This window comes from Podarcis muralis, chromosome 6 (genome assembly GCF_964188315.1).
Source record: "Podarcis muralis chromosome 6, rPodMur119.hap1.1, whole genome shotgun sequence".
Lineage (NCBI taxonomy): Eukaryota > Metazoa > Chordata > Lepidosauria > Squamata > Lacertidae > Podarcis > Podarcis muralis.
In genome coordinates this window covers 76,971,187-76,994,927 of record NC_135660.1, presented here as the reverse complement: position 1 = coordinate 76,994,927, position 23,741 = coordinate 76,971,187, and the positions used below count along the sequence as shown (strand labels likewise).

Genomic DNA, 23,741 nt, shown 5'->3' with positions numbered 1-23,741 from the left:
GCTACTGAAGTAAACAGGTCTGCTGAGTGGGTTGGCTGTAATGTAGTCATTGCCCCCTTGAGAGCTTTCCCTTCTAATATGACTATTGTGGTTTCAACAGCTTAAAAAAAATTAGTTTTGTGCCTGTTTACTCAGGAGTAAGTCCCGTGTAACCCAAAAGATCTTTGGAGTAAACCTGCATATAAGATGAGGCTCCTTGGATTAGGTCACTTGCACATACGTGCTCAGCACTTAATTTATCACAATCAATTATTGTACCTGGGATGACTCCATTAGAAAGTATAGTTGTTAACAGGAAGTATCATAGTACTGAATTTGTATGTAACCTCCCTTCCTGTGGTGTATGTGATCGGGGATTCCACTTATTTTTAGCTTTGTAACAGTATCTTAAAGTAGTTTGGGATGAGAGAGACTGACCCATGATCACCTGGTGAGGTGTGTGTGTTTTTGTGTCTCAGATTCTCTCATTCTAAATATGTGATGTCTTCTTTGCATCTGCCAAGAAATGACTTGCAGAAGTCATCAGAAGCTGAAAGTGAAAGTGGGAGCAATCTCTTAACTGGTGAAGTCTGCACAGAACAAAGATGTGAAAAGCTCGCCTGCTAAATTTCTGCCGGCCAGGCAGTTTTACACATGCAAAGAATAAAATACATGGCAACTAACTATTTTGTGCAGGCAAATGTGTGGCTAGCCTGGCTGCCATGTTGGCATCACTGGCATCATGATGGGAATCTGCATCGCAAGCAGAAGGTCCTAGGTTCAATCCCAGGCATTTCAAAATAGGGTTGGGAGAAACTTCTACCTGAAATCCTGGAGGGCCACTACCTCTATAAGGCAGCTTCCTATGTTCCTATTTTCCACAGTGCCTTGGATCTTGCACTGTTTGGGGGTATTGTGGAAGAGAAATGGCACCCACCACAAAAAAAAAATAGTTAAGAATATTCAGAGAAACCTCTGCAGTGGGCTCTTTCTAAGCAGTGAAGGGAGGAAATATCAAAAAATTCCATTAAAAAAGCTGAGAAATTCAGCTTTGCTGTAATAGTACATACCAAGAGTAAGTACCTTCTCCAGTTTTGAAACTCTCATTGTTCTAGGCTGATTTTGCTACAATTTCATTATCCTGAGCAGTTTCTGAATTCTGGGCACAGATTTCAGATTAAAAGTGGGAGGAAAGGAGGACCTTTTTCTGCCTCCCCACTTCCAACTACTCTCTGAAGACTGGAGAAGAGACCCTCTTTAGAATATTAGGGAGGTTGGCAGGAGAAGGACTAGACCAGGGGTCAGCAAGGTTTACTTCGCCTGAGCCAGTACACTCCAGCCGAGATCCCTCCATGGGCCGGATTGTGTGAGTGCCCATGATGTCCTGTGTCTGTGCAGATGTATTTTCCTGTGTCTGTGTGCGCAGATGCAATTTTCGGCATCTGCACATGCACAGATGCAATTTTTGGTGCAGCGGAAGCAAGTTCCCACCCCGTGCGGCGCTGGTTTAGCGCTGCATGCGGGAACTTGATGAGCAGGCGGCTCAGCTCGGGGGTGGCTTGTGGGCGAGTTAAACAATCCCCGTGAGCCACTTGTGGCCCACGGGCCTTAGGTTGCCAACACCTGGACTAGACTATGGAAAAAATTAACATAATATTTTAGCTGCCGTTCATCCATTTTCAGCTTTGTATTCTTGTTTAAAAAAAGCACACCTAGACATTCCGTTGTTGCGCCCATAACCTAGGTTTAAGGTGCCATTTAGCTCCTAGCTTTCATATCTCAGTTTCTAACACTGGTCTTCTCTCCTACACTTCTTACAGAAATTGTTTTCTAGTTTGCTAACTACATAAAGTATAGAATTCTGTGTAGAATTCTTATGTGCCCTTCCATAATTGTTTCCATACCAGCTATATAATTTAAGTAGGTAATTACTATTTAAAAATTGTTCTTTCGGGAGTAGTCATATGCTGTATAGTAGGCAGTCTCTCCTGCAGAAGAACTCGTCTATGATTTACATACTCCAGCACCATATCTATATTCATGACGTTGGGAGTAAATGTGCCTTGAGGGTATGTAAGATGGAAGTAATTGTTTGTACCTTGGGAAGCAACACTTAATTTCTTTGGGAATGGAGGAGGAAATACTGTTTCCAAAGGCAAATTGTTGAGTAATCCTGTAGGGATTATTCAGTATTAGGTGCCTCACTCCACACATGAGAACATACGCTCATAGAAGACAGAGGAGTAGAGCTTTGGCATTTATCATTAAGTTAAATAAGTGCCTTTTAATTTTTTTGTCTGCTTGCTTGTGTGATCAGGGTAGAACTATAATGCAATCATATACATGTTTACTCAGAAGTAAGACTTTCAGCACTTTCATTCCTGTGACATCTCATATGTTTCATGCAGATTAGTTGAGGAAGCCAAGGATCAGAAGGGGGACAATTTGCATCCTCATGAGGAGGCTTTGTGGAGAGGTTTAAACGTGTCTGCCCAGTACTGAAACTATGTTAATAAAAAAAAATAGATATTTGGGCTGCTGTAGCTAGAAAAAACATAATTGGGGTGGGGGGCAGATTAGACCATAATGCATGTGGCAGTCAGTTGCCTAAGGGCAAATCCTGCAAAAACCTAAGAACTCTAAAAACATCCTTTCTATGGTATTCTGTGCTCCTGATGAGGTTACATTGGTACAAAAGTTGTTAAGGTGCATTTTGGCAATCAGAGAATTTAATCTCTTGTTCCGAAAGAAAATCATTTCAACATTTATCCTCATCTCAGCCCTATGACAACTGAACTTCCTCCAAATTCTTGCAGCAGCTCACCACAGACTTCTTTCCTGTTGAGTTTTATAAAAAGATCCTTTGTGGAGTAGAGGAACTTAGTGTACAAAGTTTCAAAGAAGCTGGTTATTTATTGGGATTGTCCTCCTTGAAGCTCCTGTGATTTTTGCTTAATCTTCAGTGGCTGTATCAGCCTCAGATGTAAGTACAAGAGCTGTTTGGTATGCCAAAATCATGCTTTAAGTTTGGTAACGCAGAACAGTATGTATGTTTATTCTTCAGACAGTGGAGTTTACAAAAGAAATTGAAACATCCAGATAAATGCTCACTAAATCTGAATAACAAATGGAAAGGAAATCCTATAATACAGCCTATAAATACTAGCAGAACCATATCTAACGTAAAATCTTTTCCAAAATTGGTTAACATCACATGATTGTACGAATAATAGTGAGTAAAATAACTACACCTTTGGAAGGGAACTGATTTATTCTTTAGTGACCAGATATTATGGTGAAGATAACCTCGGAGAGGCACAAAGCAACTGCTGTATTCTGCTTGCAGCTCCTATGTCTTGCTGACATAGTAGTTTTGCAATATTAACTTTTATCAGTGTTTATTGAGTAGCACCTACTTACCAATAGAGCATACAGTATTGCACGAGAAGCTCAGTTAGGTTGGATTGGCTTATGTGTAAATGCAACTGAGATCCCCAAATCCCCATTTTACACTTCAGTGACCTGCTCCATACTCAAGTTTCCCCAGAGTTGGGAAGTCATAATTCCTATGATTTTCATGCATTAGTTCAACATTTTCTATGTAGAGAAAACAGTATTAGTGGTAGAAAGTCAGCTGAGAAGTAGTGATGTTGTATATATGTACCATTGTAGTGACTGCTGGAGGTGGTAACCAAATTTATATCACCCCCTGGGTAAGTTTAACAGTCATGCCCCTAGCGCTTTCCCTTTCCCTCCAACTATGTCTTCTTCATTTGTTATTTATTTGCAATTATTAAAAACTTAGTAAGTTTAAATTTAAAAAGTATATGGAAGGAGTGGGATGGTGATCTATGTAGTGAGTATGACAAAAAGCACAGATCCAGTTGTAGTTTGTGCCACACACACAGCTGCCTCTTGAGATGCGTAGTTTTTCCGAGTTAGTAAACTAAGCTCCAGATGTCCATAATGTGCCCTAGAGTGGGAAGTATCTAATACTTTTGATAGGCTTGCTATGAAAGCTTGTTGCTGCTGGTTGACTCCTTGAAAAATAAAAACTTGCATCCCAGAGGAGACCTCTTTTGTAATAGGATCCAGACAGTTCCTTTAGGGGCTTCCAAAGGTTTGTGTGCATTCAGGGAGATTTGGGACAGCTGTGAATATCTGACCCTTTCCCCACATCAGTGCTACTTTTTAAGAAAAAATAATAGTGTGGGGTTTACTAGTAGAAAAACCCATGCCCAAATAAATCCTCACTCTGTTCAGCTAGGGATGGTGTTCACATCCTGCCTGGACACCTTACTGCAGAAGTCTGACCATTATATCCTAGTACTTGGGAAAGCTAGAAGCAAAGCTTTTTATGACTTCACTGCTGTGTACTGACAGATGTTCATATACTGATTCTTGATACAGCATTGATAAATTAAGGAAAATTTACTTAGAAACACCAGTATTGGGGCCTACTTATGATTTTATAAAATAAATACGCTCGATCCTTTGGGGTAGATAGGATAAAGTAAATGTTTGAGCTTCAAGTAGATGCTTGGATACTAAACAAAATTTGGCTTTGGCTGTTTGCTGTCAGCATAGCTGAAAGAAATCATTAATCTAGGACGGAACAACTACTAAGCTGAAAGATAAGACCTGCTGTTTACCAGGATCAGTGTTAAATACTCAGAAGATTAAAGTCAAAAGGTCAAAAGTGGTGGATTTTTTAAAGGTTTGCATACATTGAAATGTTAATCAGTCAAAGGATTTTGAATTATTTTTATTCTTTACTAAAGTTATGATGTCAGATGTTCGGTGAAATTTAGAGTGCTTCACTTGCTAATTTTTCTAAAAACAAAGGTTTTTTCAGCTGCTTGAGGCCCTGTAATTGGAGATGCAAGACCACTGAATTTGGAACATTCTGCATGCAAAGCATGTGATCTACCATAGAACTGTGGCTCTTTTAAGGAGCTCATACTGAGTATTTATGTAGTGCTTCTAGGGAAGCAGTTTTCAAGCTCTCTTTTGTTGTTGACAGCTTGGTACACTTGGTGGACCACTTTATAAACATTTTTCTTTCATACCAACATCATTACAACCAGTGCTATAGTATGAAAATTACAGTGCGGGACTTGGACCAAGCTGCTGAGATCCCCTTCTGGTAATCTTTTTTTTTTTTTTTTTTTTTTGGCAGAAAGTAGTAAACTGCATCAAAGGAAAATCATAAGCTCTAGGGGAGGGGTAAGCAACCTAAGGCCCGTGGGCTGGATGCGGCCCAGTTGCCTTCTAGGTCTGGCCCACGGACAGTTCAGGAATCAAAGTGTTTTTACATGAGTAGAATGTGTGCTTTTATTTAAAATGCATCTCTGGGTTATTTGTGGGGCATAGGAATTCGTTCATTTTTTTTTTCTTTTCCAACCACATGGTCTGAGAGATGGTGGACTGGTCCATGGCTGAAAAAGGTTGCTGACCCCTGCTCTAGGGCCTATAGCGCCTTGTTTGCTTATTGGATAAATTTGTCCCTAGTCTAAAAGCACTTACCCCCATCTGGGGGGGGGGGGGGGGAATCGTACAGAATCAGCCTTTCCATCACTCACCAGAATCGTGCTCACACACGGATGATTCATAGACCACAATTTGAGAACCTTTCTTCTATGGTGATCAACGTACTTTAACACATTATCTTAATGATCTAAACAACTCTGTAAGGTAGATAGCATTGCCATATCAGAGCTGGCATACTGAGATATAGTAATGCACCTAGTGATTTTGTGATTTGAAGCAACATGGTGTTCTGACCCCCCCCCCCAAACTCTCACATATGCACACCCTGCTCTACTATACTTGTGGTGGGAAGCAGATAGAAACTGCTGGGTTCTTTTTTAATGCATGGTACTGCTTACCTGTAGGATAAGGGAATTGCAAATGCTCTATATAAGTGACTAATAAAAGAAATCCTGTTTGATGTAACACTATTCACATAATGTAATTCATTAATACAAATAATAAAATTTATATAAAAAGTCATCATTTATATAAAGAAATGTTAAAATTTCCCAAGATCTCTCTTTGCCTGTTTGACTGCATGCTTCGAGGCGGTGCTTAACGGGAAACTACAGCTGTTCTTGTTAATCATATAGACAGCTGCCTAGAGAACTAAATGTATCCACTAGTGTACAGGAAATAGGAGTTAGCAATGTGCAACAAACTTCTAACTCTGTACTTCTCATAGCAAAAGCTTGTTAGACCAACAGATTCAGGACCGGAAAGTAAACTCTTGATTCTATAGTGATGAACAAATCTGTGCTGATTCTTTTGTCAGCAAGAGTAGATGATTGACTTCAGATCCTGTTCAAACAGGGGATCTTAAATCCTGTCAGCCTTGCATATTGGTATGTAATATATTTAAAGTCGTAGCAGTTTTAACCAATACTAGATTAATAACTGCAAGTGTCTCTGCTGGAGCACAACATAAAAATTAAACTGCGAATGGTTACTTGTTTCTAACTACATAATTTTATATCACTTGCTGCCTTTTGAATTACTGCTGATATTTAAATCTCAAATGCTGTTTGTTTACTCAGTGAAACATATATTCTTTATAGTGTGCATAAAACAAAACAAATTTGGAAATACTGATATAAAGGTAGTTTGTCCTCCCATGAACCTGCTCAACAATTAAATCCTATAGATTTCTAGTATGGACCCCAGCATTCTGAACTTTTTGCCTTCTCATCCATTCTTAAATTGAGTTTGGCCTCAATAAAGTGATGCCCGTGTATGTTGGCAGTCATGTACTCTTCAGATTGCACTATACAGTTTTTAAAAAATGTATATAATAGGGAAACAGACAATTTCAGATTGGCAGACTCCAGTGTGATTCTTTAATTCATTGATGACACGACTTGTCCTTATGTGCTGTGGGGTATTTGCCTACCTGTTGCCTAATAAGATGTTGGCTGTCCCTTCCCTAAGGCTGTGTAATGGGCAATAGTGATCTGACACTCCGTTAGCTTCATACAATTAGTTTCATATGGTTATGAGTGGTCGTAGTACTTACGGAACATGAGTCATAAATCAGTGATAGAGTACATGGGACTTTCTGTATGAAAAAAACAAGTTCAAGAAAGATTCATCTTTGAGACCTTGAAGAGCTGTTGCCAGTCAGAGTAGATAGTGCTGTGCTAGATAGTGCATTAGTCTGGCTTTGTATGGTGGCAACTTCATTTGCTAATGTCATAAACATAAGCAGAAGGGCCCTGCTGCATCAGGTTGAAAGCCCAACTAGTCCAACATCTAGTTCTCACTAACCAGATGCCTATGGAAATCCCACAAGCAGAAACAAATTGGCCAACTTGTTTTGTCCTTTGTTCATACTTAGAAGGTTCTTATTGTCAATGCAACCATCTTCACTTTTCCTTTCAATTAAGATTTTATTACTAAAAAATACCTAATGTGTATATATCTAGCAATGTCTAAATAGTATTAAATCCAGATCACTCAAGTGTTGTATAGGGAAACCAAATACAGTGGTACCTCAGGTTAAGTACTTAATTCGTTCCGGAGGTCCGTACTTAACCTGAAACTGTTCTTAACCTGAAGCACCACTTTAGCTAATGGGGCCTCCTGCTGCCACCATTATGTCCCCATCATTGCCATTTATTGTCACTTAAACTTGGTTACCTTTTAAATGATCCCTCTTTCTCTACTTTCTTATGTCTGTGATGCGTGTAGCGATATATGTTACTTTAAAAAAAATCTTTTTCTTTTGAGAGTAGCTAACCTAGTTTGGGTGTGTTGATATGGAGACAGCCATAGGGGAAAAATATGTGAAATATATATTTTAAAACTCTATAGTTTATTCTTCCTTTCATAAGCAGAAGTCACAGGATTGCTCTCAAGTTTGCTGATGATTCCAGAATAACTTTCACTACTGTTCCATTGCAAAGGAGGTGAATCAGTTCTTAATAAATCACAATGTCTTTCTAAGTTAACTTGCATTTTTGGGTGTGCCAGGGAAGGAAAATCCCTAAACAAGTAAGATTCTTTGCTGGTTCAAGTGGAAAGTATTTTGCATAGCTATGAGTCATTTAAGTCTTTTACAGAAAAGCATCTTGTCTCCTCGTCTTTGAGTTTTAGGAGTTATAACAGTATTGTGCACAACCAAATAAGAAATGTTAACTTTGCTGTGTAACTTCCATGTAGGGGCCTTGCCCCTGCCCTTCAGCACTTTTCCAATGGAGCTCTTTGTTTAGCTTCATAAAACAGTGGGTAATTTTCATAGCTTACTTGGTTAAAAACAAAGTATCAGTGAGCTCTCAGTAACAAGATCCTTCTGCCTTATTTCTTTTTAGTCAGATAATGCCAAGATACAACATTTTAACCTTTTTGGTATGCTGATGCAACAGTTGGGCTGTTTAAAATTACATGTCATGTTGATAAACCTAGATGCATTGGCAAACACACACAATATAGTTATTTCCCTTCTTTGCTGATCGGGAACAAAGACTGATACCTTCACCAGTGATTTGACTGAGAGGTTATTTGAACCACTGTCTCCCCTAGTCGCAGCTTGACTTATAGGTGATAATTTTGCAGGTACTTTGAGATGGTATTGCAGAGCTAAGCTGCTCATTGGAGCACACGTTCTTTGTGGCCCATTATGGTCTCTTGTCAAACTACTGTGCAGTTTTCTGTAGTACTTCAAATGGGAGTTGAGAAAAGCCATAGCAAGCTCCTAGCAGTTGGTACCGCTACAGTCTATGAGGGTGGCAGTTTGCTGTGGAATCTTATTCAGTAACTGAGTTAAATGGGTCAGTGATGATGATGATGATAATAATAATAATTTATATACCACTCTATGCCCACAGGCCTCAGGGTGATTCACAAAATAAAATTGCAATATAAAAATGTAGACTACATAATCATAATAAAAACAGAAACCAAATAATGCCCCCCCCCCTTTTTAAGGGCATTGGATGACAATCAACCAAAGGCCTGGTTAAAGAGGAATGTTTTTGCCTGGCACCTAAAAGTGTGTAATGTAGGCACCAAGTGAACCTCCCTGGGGAGAGCATTCCACTGCAAACAAAGGCCCGTTCTCATGTTGCCACCCTCCACACCTCTCAAGGAGGAGGCACACGAAGAAGGGCTTCAGAACATTATCTCAGGGTCCAGGTAGGTTCATATGGAAAGAGGTGGTCCTTGAGGTATTGCAGTTATGAGCAACTAGCTTCCTTGCGCAGAATACCTGAAGCAGTTTTCTAGGCTCTTTCAAGTACAGTAAAGTCTATACTTGCTGATATTTAAACATCCACAGCACTTTAAACATAAAGATATGGCTACTTAACTCCTGTATATCAATGCCCCACCATTTCATTAATGTATTATTTATCGTCCATTTCCCTTTTTGCTATATGCACTACAGCTGCATCATATTCAATAATATTTTATTTGTTTTACTTAGAGATGAAATTGATTGCACAGAAGCTGCTTGCACTCTGGACTAGTCAAATTCACTTGGGAATATGACTGATTTGGGAATATGACTACAATTGCTAATAATGGTCTTTACCTTCATGCACTACATCTGTAACCTACTATTGCTGAATTAGCTCCAGTTCCATAGTAGGGTGTAACAAACGTAGCTGCCAGAGAGACATTACATACAGTCTTATTCTATTGAAGATTAGTTGTGTTCCGTATTCTGTAGTTCACCTAATTGCAGATGGCCCAAAGCTGAATGGATTTTGTCTCAAATTGCAGTTTATGAAACTCCTTCATTTATTGAAGTTTGGTCATTTAAATAAATGAGATAGTTCATGTAAGTACTGTATACTTATTTGATAATTAATTTTAATAGGTTCTAGCAATGCTGAAGAATCCCTGATACTAAGTTGTCTAAATACCAAAGAAATTGAAGGATCCCCTCCCCCAGGTCTTTAAAGGATTATCAACTAAACATTTGATTCTAGCACCAAGCAGCTGGAAATATTCCAGCCTTAATTGTGATTCAGGAGAGCTACATACACAAGGGGCTTGCACTAGTTCAGCAGGTTTAGGAAAGTTTTTTTATGTGGGTTTGGGGGTGGGTGAATGTTCTACCTCTTGGAAACTGTCTTTTGAGCTCACATACTACTCCCATAGTTCTTTGGGTCCTAGTCTTTGTTTCCAGTCAAACTGGAAAGAATAATAAGTTGACTGAAAACTAAGACTGAAATTAATACTCAAATTAATATGTATATTAGGGTGCCCAGGTATTGAATGATTCTAATGCATATACAGTGTAGTTTGGGTTCTCAAGTATTGAATTGCTGCTTTTGCTTTCTAAGGGTATTGGTGGCATTTTCAGTACAAAACAGTACAGTATCTCACTGTTTAAAAAAAACAACCTGCCTTGTGGATCCAATTTGGTAAATTTCTAACAGCTGGAATGAACTTGTCATGACAGTTACTGAACTTGCTACCTTGCTCAGGGGATTGGGCAACCCTAAGCGTGCTAGCAGACAGCAGGCATGCCTCCAATTAATGTGCTTCTGAAAGACTGGAATGATGAAATGTTGACTCCAGCTAGAACAAACACTGCAATACTGTATGCCCTTGTACATTCCAGGCATGTTATCATTAAAAAGTGGTTCATCTCTTTCCTCCATATGCAGTTACTAGCTTGGCTTCAGAAATGAAGGTGAATGTAAACTGAAACATTTCTTCTCCAGCAAATGATACCAGAGTTGTCAAGGGAATACCCATATTCAGAATGCAGCAGCTACGCAGAACAGTGTGGATGGCTCTTGTTTCATTGTACTGTCTCAACTATCAATGGTCCTGCACTTATATTTTCTTAATGGCAACAACATCACAACTTATGGTTCAAGTAGTTCCTTGAGAAAGGCAGCATGTCCTGTCTTAACACTAATTTTTCATGTATTATAGTTAAACAATTAGTTTACTTTCTAGATGCAGAATTGAAAGAGGAATCATTTGAGCTGATTTTGTGTTTCTTAAATACAAATGGAGTTTCTAGAAGCCACTTTTGTACAGCATTGAAACCTCATTTAGCTGACCTTTCTTTGTAGGCTTTCTCTAGAAATATATACAGTATATTGGCTAAAGTGACACCTTCCAATTGTTTGTTTCTCCCAGAGCAAGTGTATACCAAGATGAAGTAATTCATAGGTCATTGCTCAGCCCCTTTCACAAAAGGCAAAGGATAATAAATTTTGTTTAGATTTTAGATTTTGTTAAGTCACTGTAATATCAAAATGAAGGGGGAGAATTCTTTTTCTTTAAAGTGGAAATTATTCATATTGTGGCTTCAGGTATTCCAAGCAACCAAAACTAGCCTCTTGAGGAACAGCTTCCTGCATATGGTAGTAATTTCCAAACCACACACTAACAACCAAATGTGAAGACAGCATTTTGCTCCAGTGCATAAGGGCTAGAATTGGAGTATACCAGTTCTTTGCCTGTAACACTGCAAAACAATGCCAGAATTGCAGGGGTGTTAACCAATAATAATAATTTTATTACTTACATGCTGCCCATCTGACTGGGTTGCTCAGCCACTCTGGGCAGCATCTAGCAAAATACTCTAAACAGTCAAACATTAAAAACTTCCTTAGAGTGGGTAGCACAAACATTCAGGACAGATTGTGTCAGTAAGCTTCTTGGCATATTTATTAATTGCTACTAATCAAGGAAGGGTATTCAGTTTTAGTCCTTGAATCCACACACAGCTTTATTGTGGTCCATAGACCCAAAGTACGCAGTATTTTAGTTCTTGGATACCTTTGCTGCATACAAATTTGGGGTGTTTTTTGTCTGTCTCCAAAGAACTGAAAAATTGCTTGTGTGGGACTTTTTCACAGTGATTCTTTTGCAATGCTTCTTGTGCAAATGGCACTTAATTCTTAGCCTTTGAGGCTTGTTTCTACTTGACTATGAAAACTTAAGTCGGCTTATTGTTCTCCTTACAGGTATTCGGTACAGTACAGAAGTGAGTGTCGATGAAGTGAAAGCTTTGGCTTCTCTAATGACATACAAATGTGCCGTAGTGGGTAAGTGATGTTTGTAAAGGTCCATGTACGTTCAGTCATTGCCAATGCTATTTAAGAATCTTGAGGCCATGTCAAACTTAAATCTCAAGCATTACATTAGAATATGAGATGGGCTACTTACGTATTTATTATATATAAAATATTTAATTCCAACTGTTCTTCATTTGATGTTTCAGTGAAGCAGTTATCTGCTTAAAATGAGAAGAAATTTAGGTTTAGCATTGAATTAGCATAGCCTTTATTTAAGCACTTGCCTTTTAGCCATGGGCAACAAAGAGTTGCATGCAGCTAGGGAAATTGGCTTGTGGAGAGAATATGGATCACTTCAACCCTCTTCTGTGCCCAGCATGGAAACCAAGCTGACTGCCAGAGAAGAAAAGCCACCTTCACACCCAACCTAGAAATATAACTGCTGCAGGAATGACAGAACTCATCCCTTCTCTGCCGTATCCCAGCAGTCTAGTAAACATTCTTTGCCAGTTAGTAACTTTTGTGAACTTTCTAACAGGGCTAAATTAGTGGGATGTGTTGGGAGTAGAGAGGGTTTATATGGGGAATAACCATATTTACTGATTAACAGGATTTGGGAACACACCAAATCAACCTACAATTTATATGGTGCCAAAGCTGCCTGTTAAGCCCCACTAATTCATAAATCAGACTTAATTCATTGTTTTAAAACACACACATAGGCTAGTTTAGGTGTTCTCTTCTTAAGGAGGGATTAGGATTATACCTCAGGGTCCTATAGTCTTTCCCCTGCTTTCTTTCCCAGCTTCGAAATGTGGGAATTTGGGCTCGGCAAAATTCTTCACTTTCTATGATTTATCTCCATATATTTGTGATTCAGTGCCAGTAACAATCTGCATTGCTTTTAAAGGCTTTTTATGTTGCTGTACGCCACTGTGACGTTTTGCAAGAGGGCGGTATATATATTATTTTGTTAATAAATAAAAATAGAAAATGCCAAATACTCATCACCAGTAGTGGCAGGTTCTGTTTTCCCCATCACTTACCCGTACTCTTATTTTGCAAGTTTTGTATTCTTGTTTAACTCAAGCACAAACATTTGTTTTCAGACGTGCCGTTTGGTGGTGCAAAGGCTGGTGTAAAGATCAATCCTAGAAATTATACAGTAAGTTCCAATCTGACAGAAATCTTTTAACCAGCATGCTTAGGTTGGGTAAGTTTGAGAAATAACTCTGCTATAGTAGGGGTGGAAATCTTGTATTCTGTAGCATGTTGAGGAATGAAACATAGGCAATGTATTCGCAATTTAAGGTTTTAAAACAAGTAAGGTGTTTCAGAATCTCCTGTGTAAAAGGTTACATTGCTTAAATTTATTTACAGGGGTCCACAGATTTTGGCTGACCTTGTTAGCTAACCAAACATTTAAATTCACCAAGACACTGCTCTCTCTCTCTCTCTCTCTCTCTCTCTCCCCCCCCCCCCCGGAAGAGCTGGATGTTTTCACTGTTCCTCAAACTCATTGCAAGGTTGGGGTCAATCCCATGTCTCCTTCCTGCTGTTCCAAGTTTAGATCCAGAGATTGGATTAAGAGGTTACTCCCGTAGTTGCACTGCATTTACAAGGTGCTTGGAATGTTTCAAGCACAATGTAACTGGGGGGATGTGTCCCCTACACCAAGCAGAGTTGTTGTAGTATGACTAAGAGCACATAAGCAATGGAAACACAAGTATTGTTGAATGTTTTTCTTGTTAAAATCTTTAACATATGACATTAATGGTTGATGTCTTGCGACCTGGACCTTAACTGCTTTTTTGTTATAGGATAATGAATTGGAAAAAATCACAAGACGGTTTACCATAGAACTCGCAAAGAAGGGCTTTATTGGTACGTTATGCAGCAACTGCTGTAACAATTGCTATGAGAAAGATGGCTCAGCAGCATTTGCTGCCTTTATCTCTCCAGAAAGGTTTTAGTAGTTGCTTAGCATGCTTTGAGTAACTCATGCACCACAGTGTAACTGTTGCATTTATCACCTCTAGGTACATGCAGAAATGCCAAAGTGCTTTGTATCTTTCCTCCAACAAATCTATCAAGTTAGACTGTGTCTGGGCTGCACCACTTCTGATTGCAGATTCTTGTGACTGAATGCCGAGAAGAGTTTTAGCTTCTCTTTGTTTTTTGTTTTTTTGTTTTTTAAAATATTTATTCAAAATTTTTTACATTTATCACCCAACACATATAATCCCATCCCCAACAATACAATAAACAGAAATAACAGAAATAACAGAGATAACAGAAATAACAGGGGGGGGGGGGACATACAAAAAAGAGGGGAAAAAAGAAATTATAACATCGATTCCAAATTCTTAGTATTCATACTTTCCTCACTTTAGAACTTCCTCACATCTTCCGTTCCTGCTTTCCAGGTTTATAAAATTCTAAACAGCAAATTAACACCTTGTTTCAATTTTCTTATTTATGTTTTCCCCATATTATGTCTCTAAATTTAAGTTTGTTTTCCAAATGTTTGAATACTTAATTAGGCATAATATTAATCAAAAATTTTACTTTTTCTCACATTTCACCTGTTCTCAAATTCTTATCAACTAACTTACTGGTGCCACATTTATTTTTACTCTTGCATCATCTTAACACTCATACAATTTACAATATTTTTGTAAGTAGTCCTTGAATTTCTTCCAATCCTCTTCCACTGCTTCCTCTCCCAGGTCGCGGAGTTTTAGCTTCTCTTTGACCTGCTGGTTCCCAAAGCGCAAAGAGTTATTGTTTATGGAGGTGTACCCAGTCATGCCAATTCCCCCATATTGTTTGAAAGTGGTACAGCCCAGACACAGGGTTACTTCCCCAGTGAGAATTGAGTGACTTGCCAGATAACACCTTCCATCCAGTCACTGAGTAGAGCTCTCATATTTATAATACAGTGGAGTTTTATTTAGTAACCTGTCCAATATTGGGGCTCTCCTTTATCATGTGGGATGGAGGAAAGGGCATGCTGGAAAAAGGGAGGATGGGAATCTTTCGTTCCATTAACTTACTTTCAGATTTAAACCATTATCTGTTCCTTTTGAAACTCCCCTTGCCTCTTTTTTCTCTCAGCTTAAGCTACTTGGTCTTTACTTAAAACAGGGATTGCCAATATCTGAATCCAAGAGGTTGACTTTATACTTTAGCCCAAGGTCCATAGTATATTGCACTGACATATACACATCTTCTGACCCACTCATAGGCGGTCAGACTGTACCATAAGAGCAACATAACTTTTCTAGTAAGGGCTTTGCTGTGTGATATTTGGGTAAAAATTTACCAAACCTTGATTAAATTTTAGTGGTGCCAGTTGCAAAACTGCTTTATGGCTCAGATCTAGTTACTGTTGGTCATCTCTACTTGAAAAGAAAGATGTTGGCATACTCCAGAGTATTTAGTTGCTTTTGTATATTTTTCAAATATGCCAAGACCTTGTTGATGTGGTTGTGGCCAGGGTTGCACATGTTTGCATGTATATGTAGCATAGACTTGTTCAGCAGCTGTCACTTATTTTTGCATTCTTTCCTAATAATTCTGAACACTGTATTTGCTTTGTGAAGAGTTAATGGTTTCATTCTATGGCCCCAGAATTGCACCTGAGTAGCTAACAGCTGTGCAAACGTAGCAAAATAGCTCTTCTTAACCTGGTCAGTTTGCTATTCAGAGCAATTTTGTTACTGTTAGCTTTTTCATGCTGGTCGAAGTTGTGCCAGTTTTAAAGGAAGTTGAGGAAGGAAATTGAAGCTCCACCTTGTAGCAACCAAAAAACAAGGCTTTGTCATAGCTTTCCAAAATAACCCGATGGTTTCAGAAATGACTATCTTATACTGTGTTTTCCAGCCTTTACTAATGTCCCTAGTTTCACTAGTGTGTGAATTGTTCTGTTTCCATTTTTTTGATGTGAATCCCCCCCCCCCCCATAAAATTTTGAATGGCTTCTCTTAACCAGACATAACTCTGTAAAAAGGGGCTTGTCCCTACATGAGAAATACTGCAAAAAACTGAACTGCTTCTGGTCTAACAGGAAAATACTTCTGGAAATGAATTATTGTTATCTTTGCCTTGTTTTCCTGGTTAAAGATATTTCTTCAAAAAAACACTGTACAGTGGTACCTCGGGATGCGAATGGGATCCGTTCCTGAGCCCCGTTTGCACCCCGAATGGAACGCAAGACGCGACAGCACGTCTGCACCAGTCGCATTTCTCTGCTTCTGCGCATGCGCGTGACATTATTTTGAGCGCATGCGTGAGCGGCGAAACCTGGAAGTAACATGCTCTGTTACTTCTGGGTTGCCGTGGAGCGCAACTCGAACGCGCTCAACCCGAAGCACATTCAATTCGAGGTATGACTGTACAGGGATTCTAGGCTGCCAGTAATCCTAAATGCACTTTCACGCCAAAACCATGAAGAAAATTAGAGGAAAGCGTTAAATACCTTTTCCCAGAGTAAACCGAGTAACACAAACTTGGTCCTGAGTCATATTAACGTGAGACACAAACATCTCAGTAATATGGAGCATGTGAAAAGCCAGGAATGGTTCCACTTAACCTCACATGTGGCTCTAGTATACAGTGCTGCTGCATTGGTGTATAGATGATGATAATTAATCATCTGATCCAGAAGTCTAACAAGCAGCCTCCAAAATGTGGGTGCATCATAAGAAATATTGATTCATTGTTTATAAAGCACAAACCAGTACTGTACTGTACTGTATTGTAGTTCACAAAACGGTGTAAGAGTTGCTATGATATTGATCACTTAAGGTTGGCTGTAAATTGATACAATTGAGACTCGTGTTTGAATTGTGTTGATGGTTTTAATCTTGCCTGCAGGGCCTGGTGTTGATGTGCCTGCTCCTGACATGAGCACAGGTGAGAGGGAGATGTCCTGGATTGCAGACACCTATGCCAATACCATAGGACACTATGTAAGTTCTGAGTGAAGGCACACGCTTTAATTTAGGTAGAATTAGTCAACCCATTTTGCCAATTGTGCAACATTTACCATTTCTATAATCTTAAGCACTCTGACTAACAGATTTGTGATATTTCGCATGTGCACAACAATGCAGAAGGCTTGTATCACTTTTTAACAAGCCGGCACCACAGTCATTTGTATTGCTACTTGTCTTATTCCTGATAGAATTTTGGCGTTAGTTTTGAATGTACAAAACTAGTAAAAGCTGTTATAGCAGTTGCTTGATGCTTTTATATATTGCAGAGTAAAACAATTGTAATTGCCTCTGTTTCAGTACATCTTTGGGCTGTTGTTTCATTCTAAATTGGTGGTGTTTAAAAAATTTGGGTAGCTTCACACATTGATGAAGTTAGTGTGGCTACATTCTATGAGCCATAATGTTCCCATAATATACAGCCATACTTGAGTTTTTCTATTGCATGTACACATGAGAAGCTAAGGCCTGCTGCAGCTCCCAGGTACTTGTACATATGATAGTACAACCTGTTCCCCCAATCTTAATTCTTGCATTATAGAGTCGTATACCTAATGTTACTCTAATGCAGTGCCTTCCAGATGTTGTTGAACTATAACACTCATAATCTCTGGTGAAATTATGTCCCATGCTAGTGGGACTGATGGGAGTTCTGAGCCTAATATCTGAAGGGCACCCAGTTGTCTACCTCTGCAGTAATGTATAAACCAAGGAAAAATCATGCTAAGAAAAGGCTGGGTCAAATTCTGTTCTGTTCTGTTGTATACTAGTTCTGTGTGTTCAGGGAGCCTCTTGAATATTGCTATTCAGGCCTATTCATAAAATGAGATTCAGGCCTCTGAGCTACTCATTCCTGCAACCACCAACTGGAACCATTCAGAAAATAGTAGCTGGGAGTCACACAGGGATCTTGATTATTGGGAAGATATCATTGCAGTGATGGGGAAGACCTATTCCTGAGATTTTGTCCAGCTTCAAGTTGGAGTAGTACTGGCCAGTGGTCAAATTCACTCTAAAGCTGTCTATACAGTGGTACCCCGAGTTATAAACGCTTCATGTTATAAACTCTGCTAACCTGGAAGAGTTACCTCGAGTTGGGAACTTTGCCCCAGAATGAGAACGGAAATCGTGTGCCAGCGGCGCAGTGGCAGCAAGAGGCCCCATTAGTGAAAGCACACCTCTAGTTAAGAACAGTTTCAGGTTAAGAATGGACCTCCGGAATGAATTAAGTTCATAACTAGAGGTACCACTGTATATTTTTACTCATTGTAGTATAACTGGAGGTGGACCTTAGTCTCTTAATAGAAAAATAATTGTGGTGGTTATACGTCCTGGCTTTGTTTTGCCTCTTTCCATTTAACACTTGCTCATCTCTGAATAACAGGGCACGAGAATACAGAAGTATGCCTCCTGGTAAAGCAGTTTGAATTCCCTGTCATAATTTATACCACAACAGGAAAAGTGTTTCTTTTTCAGGATACAACAGGCTGGCCTTTGAGAGTTCTTAATTATTCATGCATGAGAAAGCTTTTGAATAATTCCACAGCTCCTTTGGCTAGATTGTTGTGAGTTAGCATTTTGCTTGTTCAAGGTGGCCATGGAAACAAGTTTCTGGAGCAGCTTCTACATTCGGCCTGTTACATTCAATTTATACTTTGTTTGCAAGTTGAGTGGCAAAATGATAAAGCTTCTAATAAACACAAAGTAGAAAGCAATGAGAAGTGTTAAGACTTAAAATCTTTCTTGGCCCACAAGTATGTTGCTGTGATTAAATTCTACTGTAGCAAACTTTTTAGTATTCAGGGCAGTAGACCAGTGTCCCTGTACAGTTTTTGTTTTCCTCTTTTATCTTGTGATTCAAGGCACTACTTCTAAGAGATTTTTTGTCCCTGGGAATGTTTGCATGTTAGTTCTGGGCATCGGATGCCTAAAAACAGGCAAAACATAAGTATTGGGGTAACTTAGTTAATAATTCTCTGCAAACCTGCAGGTTTTAAGTGTCAGTTGAAAATCTCTAGCTCAGTAATTGTTTCATGCAATGTGTTGCCCTAGGAATTAGTTTGAGACTTGGTGTTTCAAGGTTAGTCAAATTGAATTGTAAACCCAGTTCATTTTCAGTTCAAGTATTGCCTAACTTTTTGAAGCAACAGTGTGGCATGCCTCATGTGCATTTAAAGTGAAAAAGCTTAGTTCTGTAGTCTTGTATGAACTTCTGCTTTCAAAAGTGCATAGATAGGCATGCATGAAAGTGTTTTGTGGGGTCCAAAAGCTTGCAGTAAGTAGGAGTTGGCAGAGTCGTTCATTGTATATTCAAGAAGAGTTTTGTCACATGCTACTGATAGAAAACTAGTTAAAGCAATCTTGGGTAACAGTTTGCAGTTTAATTTCCCATTCCCAAAAACATGAGTGACATCTTAGCTGTAAGTCAATCTAGTTGGCTTTCTATAAAACATTCTGATGGTGATCCTCAAATGTTTCCTGCTGTAAAATCACAGTCCTTTCCCAGTTCAGCACAGACACCTGAATCTTGACAAGCTAGAAATGGCCAAGCTGCTCTGCAGCACCCATTGATTCTGTTGTAGGTGCAACAGCTCCCAACCAAAGTGTTGGGTGTCAACCTGCCTGTGGAGCCACAGCTGCTTCCAGGCCAGTTGAGTCATGCAGTATCTTGTCCCTGTTCATGCCCTGCACTCTAGGTGTGCCAAGCACAACACTCCACACTGTTGTGTGATATAGCAGGTTTATGGACTAGGTCCTGTGGTTGTGGGATTGTAATCCCAGATGCACTTGCTATGAGAAAAAACACTAATGCTCACTTGTGAATGAAGCAATTCTTATATGAGTCATCAGCAAAAGAAAACAGTTTTATGCTATGAGTCAGATGTTGTTCTAAGGCGTAGCAAGAAGAAGAATGCTTCCGAGAGTTTTAAGGGGCTCCTGCAAAAAGTAGATTTAGAAATGAAGAGGCAGTTGAAAAATGGAAGGAAATGGAAGTTTGTTGATAAGGAAGTTCAAATTGTCCAGAACGTTGGTAATATGGGGAATAAGCTTTCCATCTGTCGTTTGTGGGAGGTGTTCCCTCCAGTGGCAGCCCTGTGTTATGGAAGCACACAGTGAACTTGACACCAGACTGCCAGTTTTTTGTGGTGGTCTTCATGTTTAACTCACCCTTTGTGTAATGAATACACATGTGCTAAAGTTAACCAGCCAGCCCCTCTCTGCTTTGTTTTCATTGAGGGAGCAGTGAAACATGCTTCAGCTGTTTTAAAAGAATCTGAAAAAAGAGGATGAAACAAAAAAAGTGCAGAAAGAAGTATATAATTAGAAGAGTAACCCTGCTATGCATAGGCTCGGATATCTGCCTGGGCTTTTAACAAATTAAAGGATTATGCTAATAGTTTTCAAATAATTGTATTTTATGTTCCCGTTGCCAGATTATTTTAAAGGTGATTAAACAGCTTTGGCTGATTTAGTTGTAAACTGCCCATAGAAGGTTCAGATCCTCTTATGTGCTATTGCAAAGTCGACAAAGTCTACCCAAAGTGGATAATATTTTAAGTACAGTTTAATTGGGATTTCTTATAAGCTTGTTTTAATATAGCAGGGTAGCAAAGCTAGACTAACATGCTTTTTAAGATACATTGAATCAATAAGTGAGCTATGTGGAAGCTGTTCCGTTACCTAAAGGGTGCAAATGACATTTATGAACCATTCAAAACTTGGGTGTACCCATTCACAAAAATCACTGGTGTGTGTCATTACTTGTCATGAAACACTGCTGTGAACCAAATCCACCCCTTCAGCAAATGCACACTGATGTAAAATCTAAAAAGCTGTTTAAAAATATGTCAAGGTGATCTTAAGTAATCTGGTATCTCTTCTTTCTGGCACTTACATTAATATTTCTGCTAAATTTACTACATGGCACTTTGCTGGGCAGTAAGCAGATCCTCAAGGCATCCTATGTCATGCAAATGCATTTAAATTGGTGAAAGTACAGTATTGTGATAAACTGATTTGTTTGCAGGAGCAACAACTAGATACGTTGACTTCAGTGAAGCTAAAACACATAAAAATTCAGATGTTTTGACAGATGTTTTCCATGGGAATGAGCCTAACTAACCTTTTTTATTACTTTTTAGGACATTAATGCCCATGCTTGTGTCACGGGAAAGCCAATAAGCCAAGGTGGTATACATGGTCGCATCTCTGCCACAGGCCGTGGAGTCTTCCATGGAATTGAGAACTTCATTAATGAAGCATCATATATGAGTCTGTTGGGAATGACTCCAGGATTTGGGGATAAGACATTTGCTATCCAGGTAATTTTGTCTAGAATAGTAACCACACTGGAGAGAAAAGCTTTAACTGATAATATGCATCTCATGGGATATTGCTAGAACTTTAAAAAACAGACGTGGCACACAATATGACATTCAGATTCTGCTAAACCAGACACTGTAATTGACATTGGTAAAGAGGTCTCTCTCCTTTTCTTTTTTCCTTTTGTATTCTGTCAGATCATAAGCCTGCAGGAACTGACTTCATAAAAAATCCTTGTGTAATGCTTAGAAAAAATTGTGTGCGTTATATATCAATCATGTTGGAAGTAGTATCTTCTGTAGATAGGTCCTTTTTTGTAAAGCAACCTCCAGTGTATGGGGGTTTCATGAACATACAGTAGCTGCTGTGCTGCATTCTAGGTCCTGTGCCACCTGTAAATGCCACAAATAGTACTTCTCTTTCTAATATGATTGTATCAGTCAGAGTTTTGAATTTTACAGTTACCTAGAGTTCAGAAACTTGTATTTGTATTGCTTGCTAGAATCCTTTATTTAGAGCTACGTAGAATCAAATTTTAGATTTGTTAAAACGGAAAGTTGCCCTTATTAAATATGGGGTTGTACTAATGAGTTACTGTATTTTTGCCAATTAATAAGCGAGAGGGGAATTCTGACCTGTGAAAACAAAGGGATGCCAACACTGCCGCTCTGGAATGCTTGTGTTGGCAGTGCTGAAATGGGGTGTGCCTGTGCCCAAACAAACAGGGAAATAATAAGGGGGGAAATGGAGACAGGCAAGCTTTGTCCTTGAATAAAGCTGGAAGTAGGTTGCATCCTTTTCCCTCTGAAGTAACTGATTTAAAAATTAGCTGAAATAGGCTGTACAGACTGCTAAACTGTCAGGGCTGGAGTCTGGCGTAGGTCAGCAACAAAACAATAAATCAACTGAACCCAGTGAAATTATTTATTCAAGGAAACCAGCCACAGCTCTGGCCTACTTGTCTCTGAAACATTTTCTAGGAGGTCTTGCCCCGATGAAGTAATTGCAAGGACTGAAGGTCCCCACCTTCCCAGTGCCCACTAGGGCTCCTCCTCTCCAGGGTCTTTCCTATGCAGTCTCAGGCTGCATCTGCACACAACCACCCTCTGCTCTGTTTGTCTCATTTCTCTGTGAGTTATAAAGACCACATGGGAGTGAAGCTGGTTGGAGCAAGAGCAGAATACTCACTGGCTTCTGCCTTGCGGTCTGAAATGTGCCCTGCAGCAGCCTCTTCCTGTGCACTAGACCCTGTCACCTCTTCTGCTTCTGACACCGCCTCCCAGTCTTCTCCTTCTCCCTCTGACTACTCCTTGTTGTTCCACTAGGCTCTGATCCTTCTTCCCCGGGGGATTCCTTAGGGGTTCCCCATTTGGTGCCTCCCACCACTCCTCTGCATCCAGCCAGGGCATGGCATATGCTAGTGCAAATTTACTTGCATCCTAAGTAGTCATTCCTAGTGCAAACATCTAGGATTGGGTTCCAAAACCATATGAATTTTCCTCTAGGAGGATTCAAACCTCCTTTTCTCCAGTTTAAAGAGTTCAACATCAGCATTCCAAACTACTGGGAAGAGGAAGAAATATTCTTGAAACTGAGTATCTTTCAGTGTAACCTTTGTGAAAACTAAACACATTGCTTTAATGGGTGATGGTGAAATCTTTCATGGACTTTCAGCTAATTTCTTATATCCCCAGTAACAAACATGGCATCCCCTGAAATGTGAATACCATACCTGACCATAAGGCACACATAGTTTTTAGAGGAGGAAAACAAGAAAAATAATAATCTGAATCACAGCCTCCTTGAGAGGAGCGTGATCCCCGCAGAGGCTTGGGACGCTTGGGAGGGAAGCTGCGCATCCACCAGCCATATGGTTGATGGGGCACAGCTTCCATCCTAAGCCTCTGCAAGGATCGCTCTCCTCCTGCAGAGGCTTGGGAGCCTTTCCTTCTCCCCACTTTTTTCTCCCTCTCCCCAAGCAGCACAGCCCCCTTTTCCAGCCTCCTCCTCTCCATCCCTTTCACCCAAACTCCTCAGGCGACGCCTGCAATTTCTCCCCTTCGCTGCTGCCTCTTCTTTGCCCTCTACCATGACTCTCCACTTGCAGCAACCTACATCCTCTCCCTTCGCCCCGCTTCTCAGTCCCCCTCCTCTCCGTCCTCTTTCTCCCCTCTCTTGGCAACTGCCTCTTCCCGCTATCCTCCAGCCAACATCCCCGAAGCTATCGGGAAAGGGGAGGCCGTCGGCAAAGCCTCTCTCAAAGAGAGCGCGAGGCAATGTCGCACAGCCTGCCTGCCTCTCCCAAACCTTCCCAGGGCTTCAGGGGAAAGGGAAGGCTGCCAGCAACCCGGGAGGGTGGGGCAATGGCATGCATCGCACTCAGGTGATTTGGCTCCAGGGACCACACATTCGCTCCATAATACGCACAGAC

At 39.9% G+C, this 23,741-nt stretch overlaps 1 protein-coding gene across 1 annotated transcript in view; it reads left to right on the top strand.

Moving 5' to 3' along the window:
• GLUD1 (glutamate dehydrogenase 1) overlaps nt 1-23,741 on the top strand; it is a 32,662-nt gene that overhangs the window by 1,449 nt on the left and 7,472 nt on the right. The window contains exons 2-6 of the mRNA XM_028729261.2: nt 11,940-12,020; nt 13,100-13,155; nt 13,811-13,874; nt 16,869-16,963; nt 21,130-21,309. Coding sequence (XP_028585094.1) covers nt 11,940-12,020; nt 13,100-13,155; nt 13,811-13,874; nt 16,869-16,963; nt 21,130-21,309 — 476 coding nt within the window. The remainder of the gene's footprint in view (nt 1-11,939; nt 12,021-13,099; nt 13,156-13,810; nt 13,875-16,868; nt 16,964-21,129; nt 21,310-23,741) is intronic.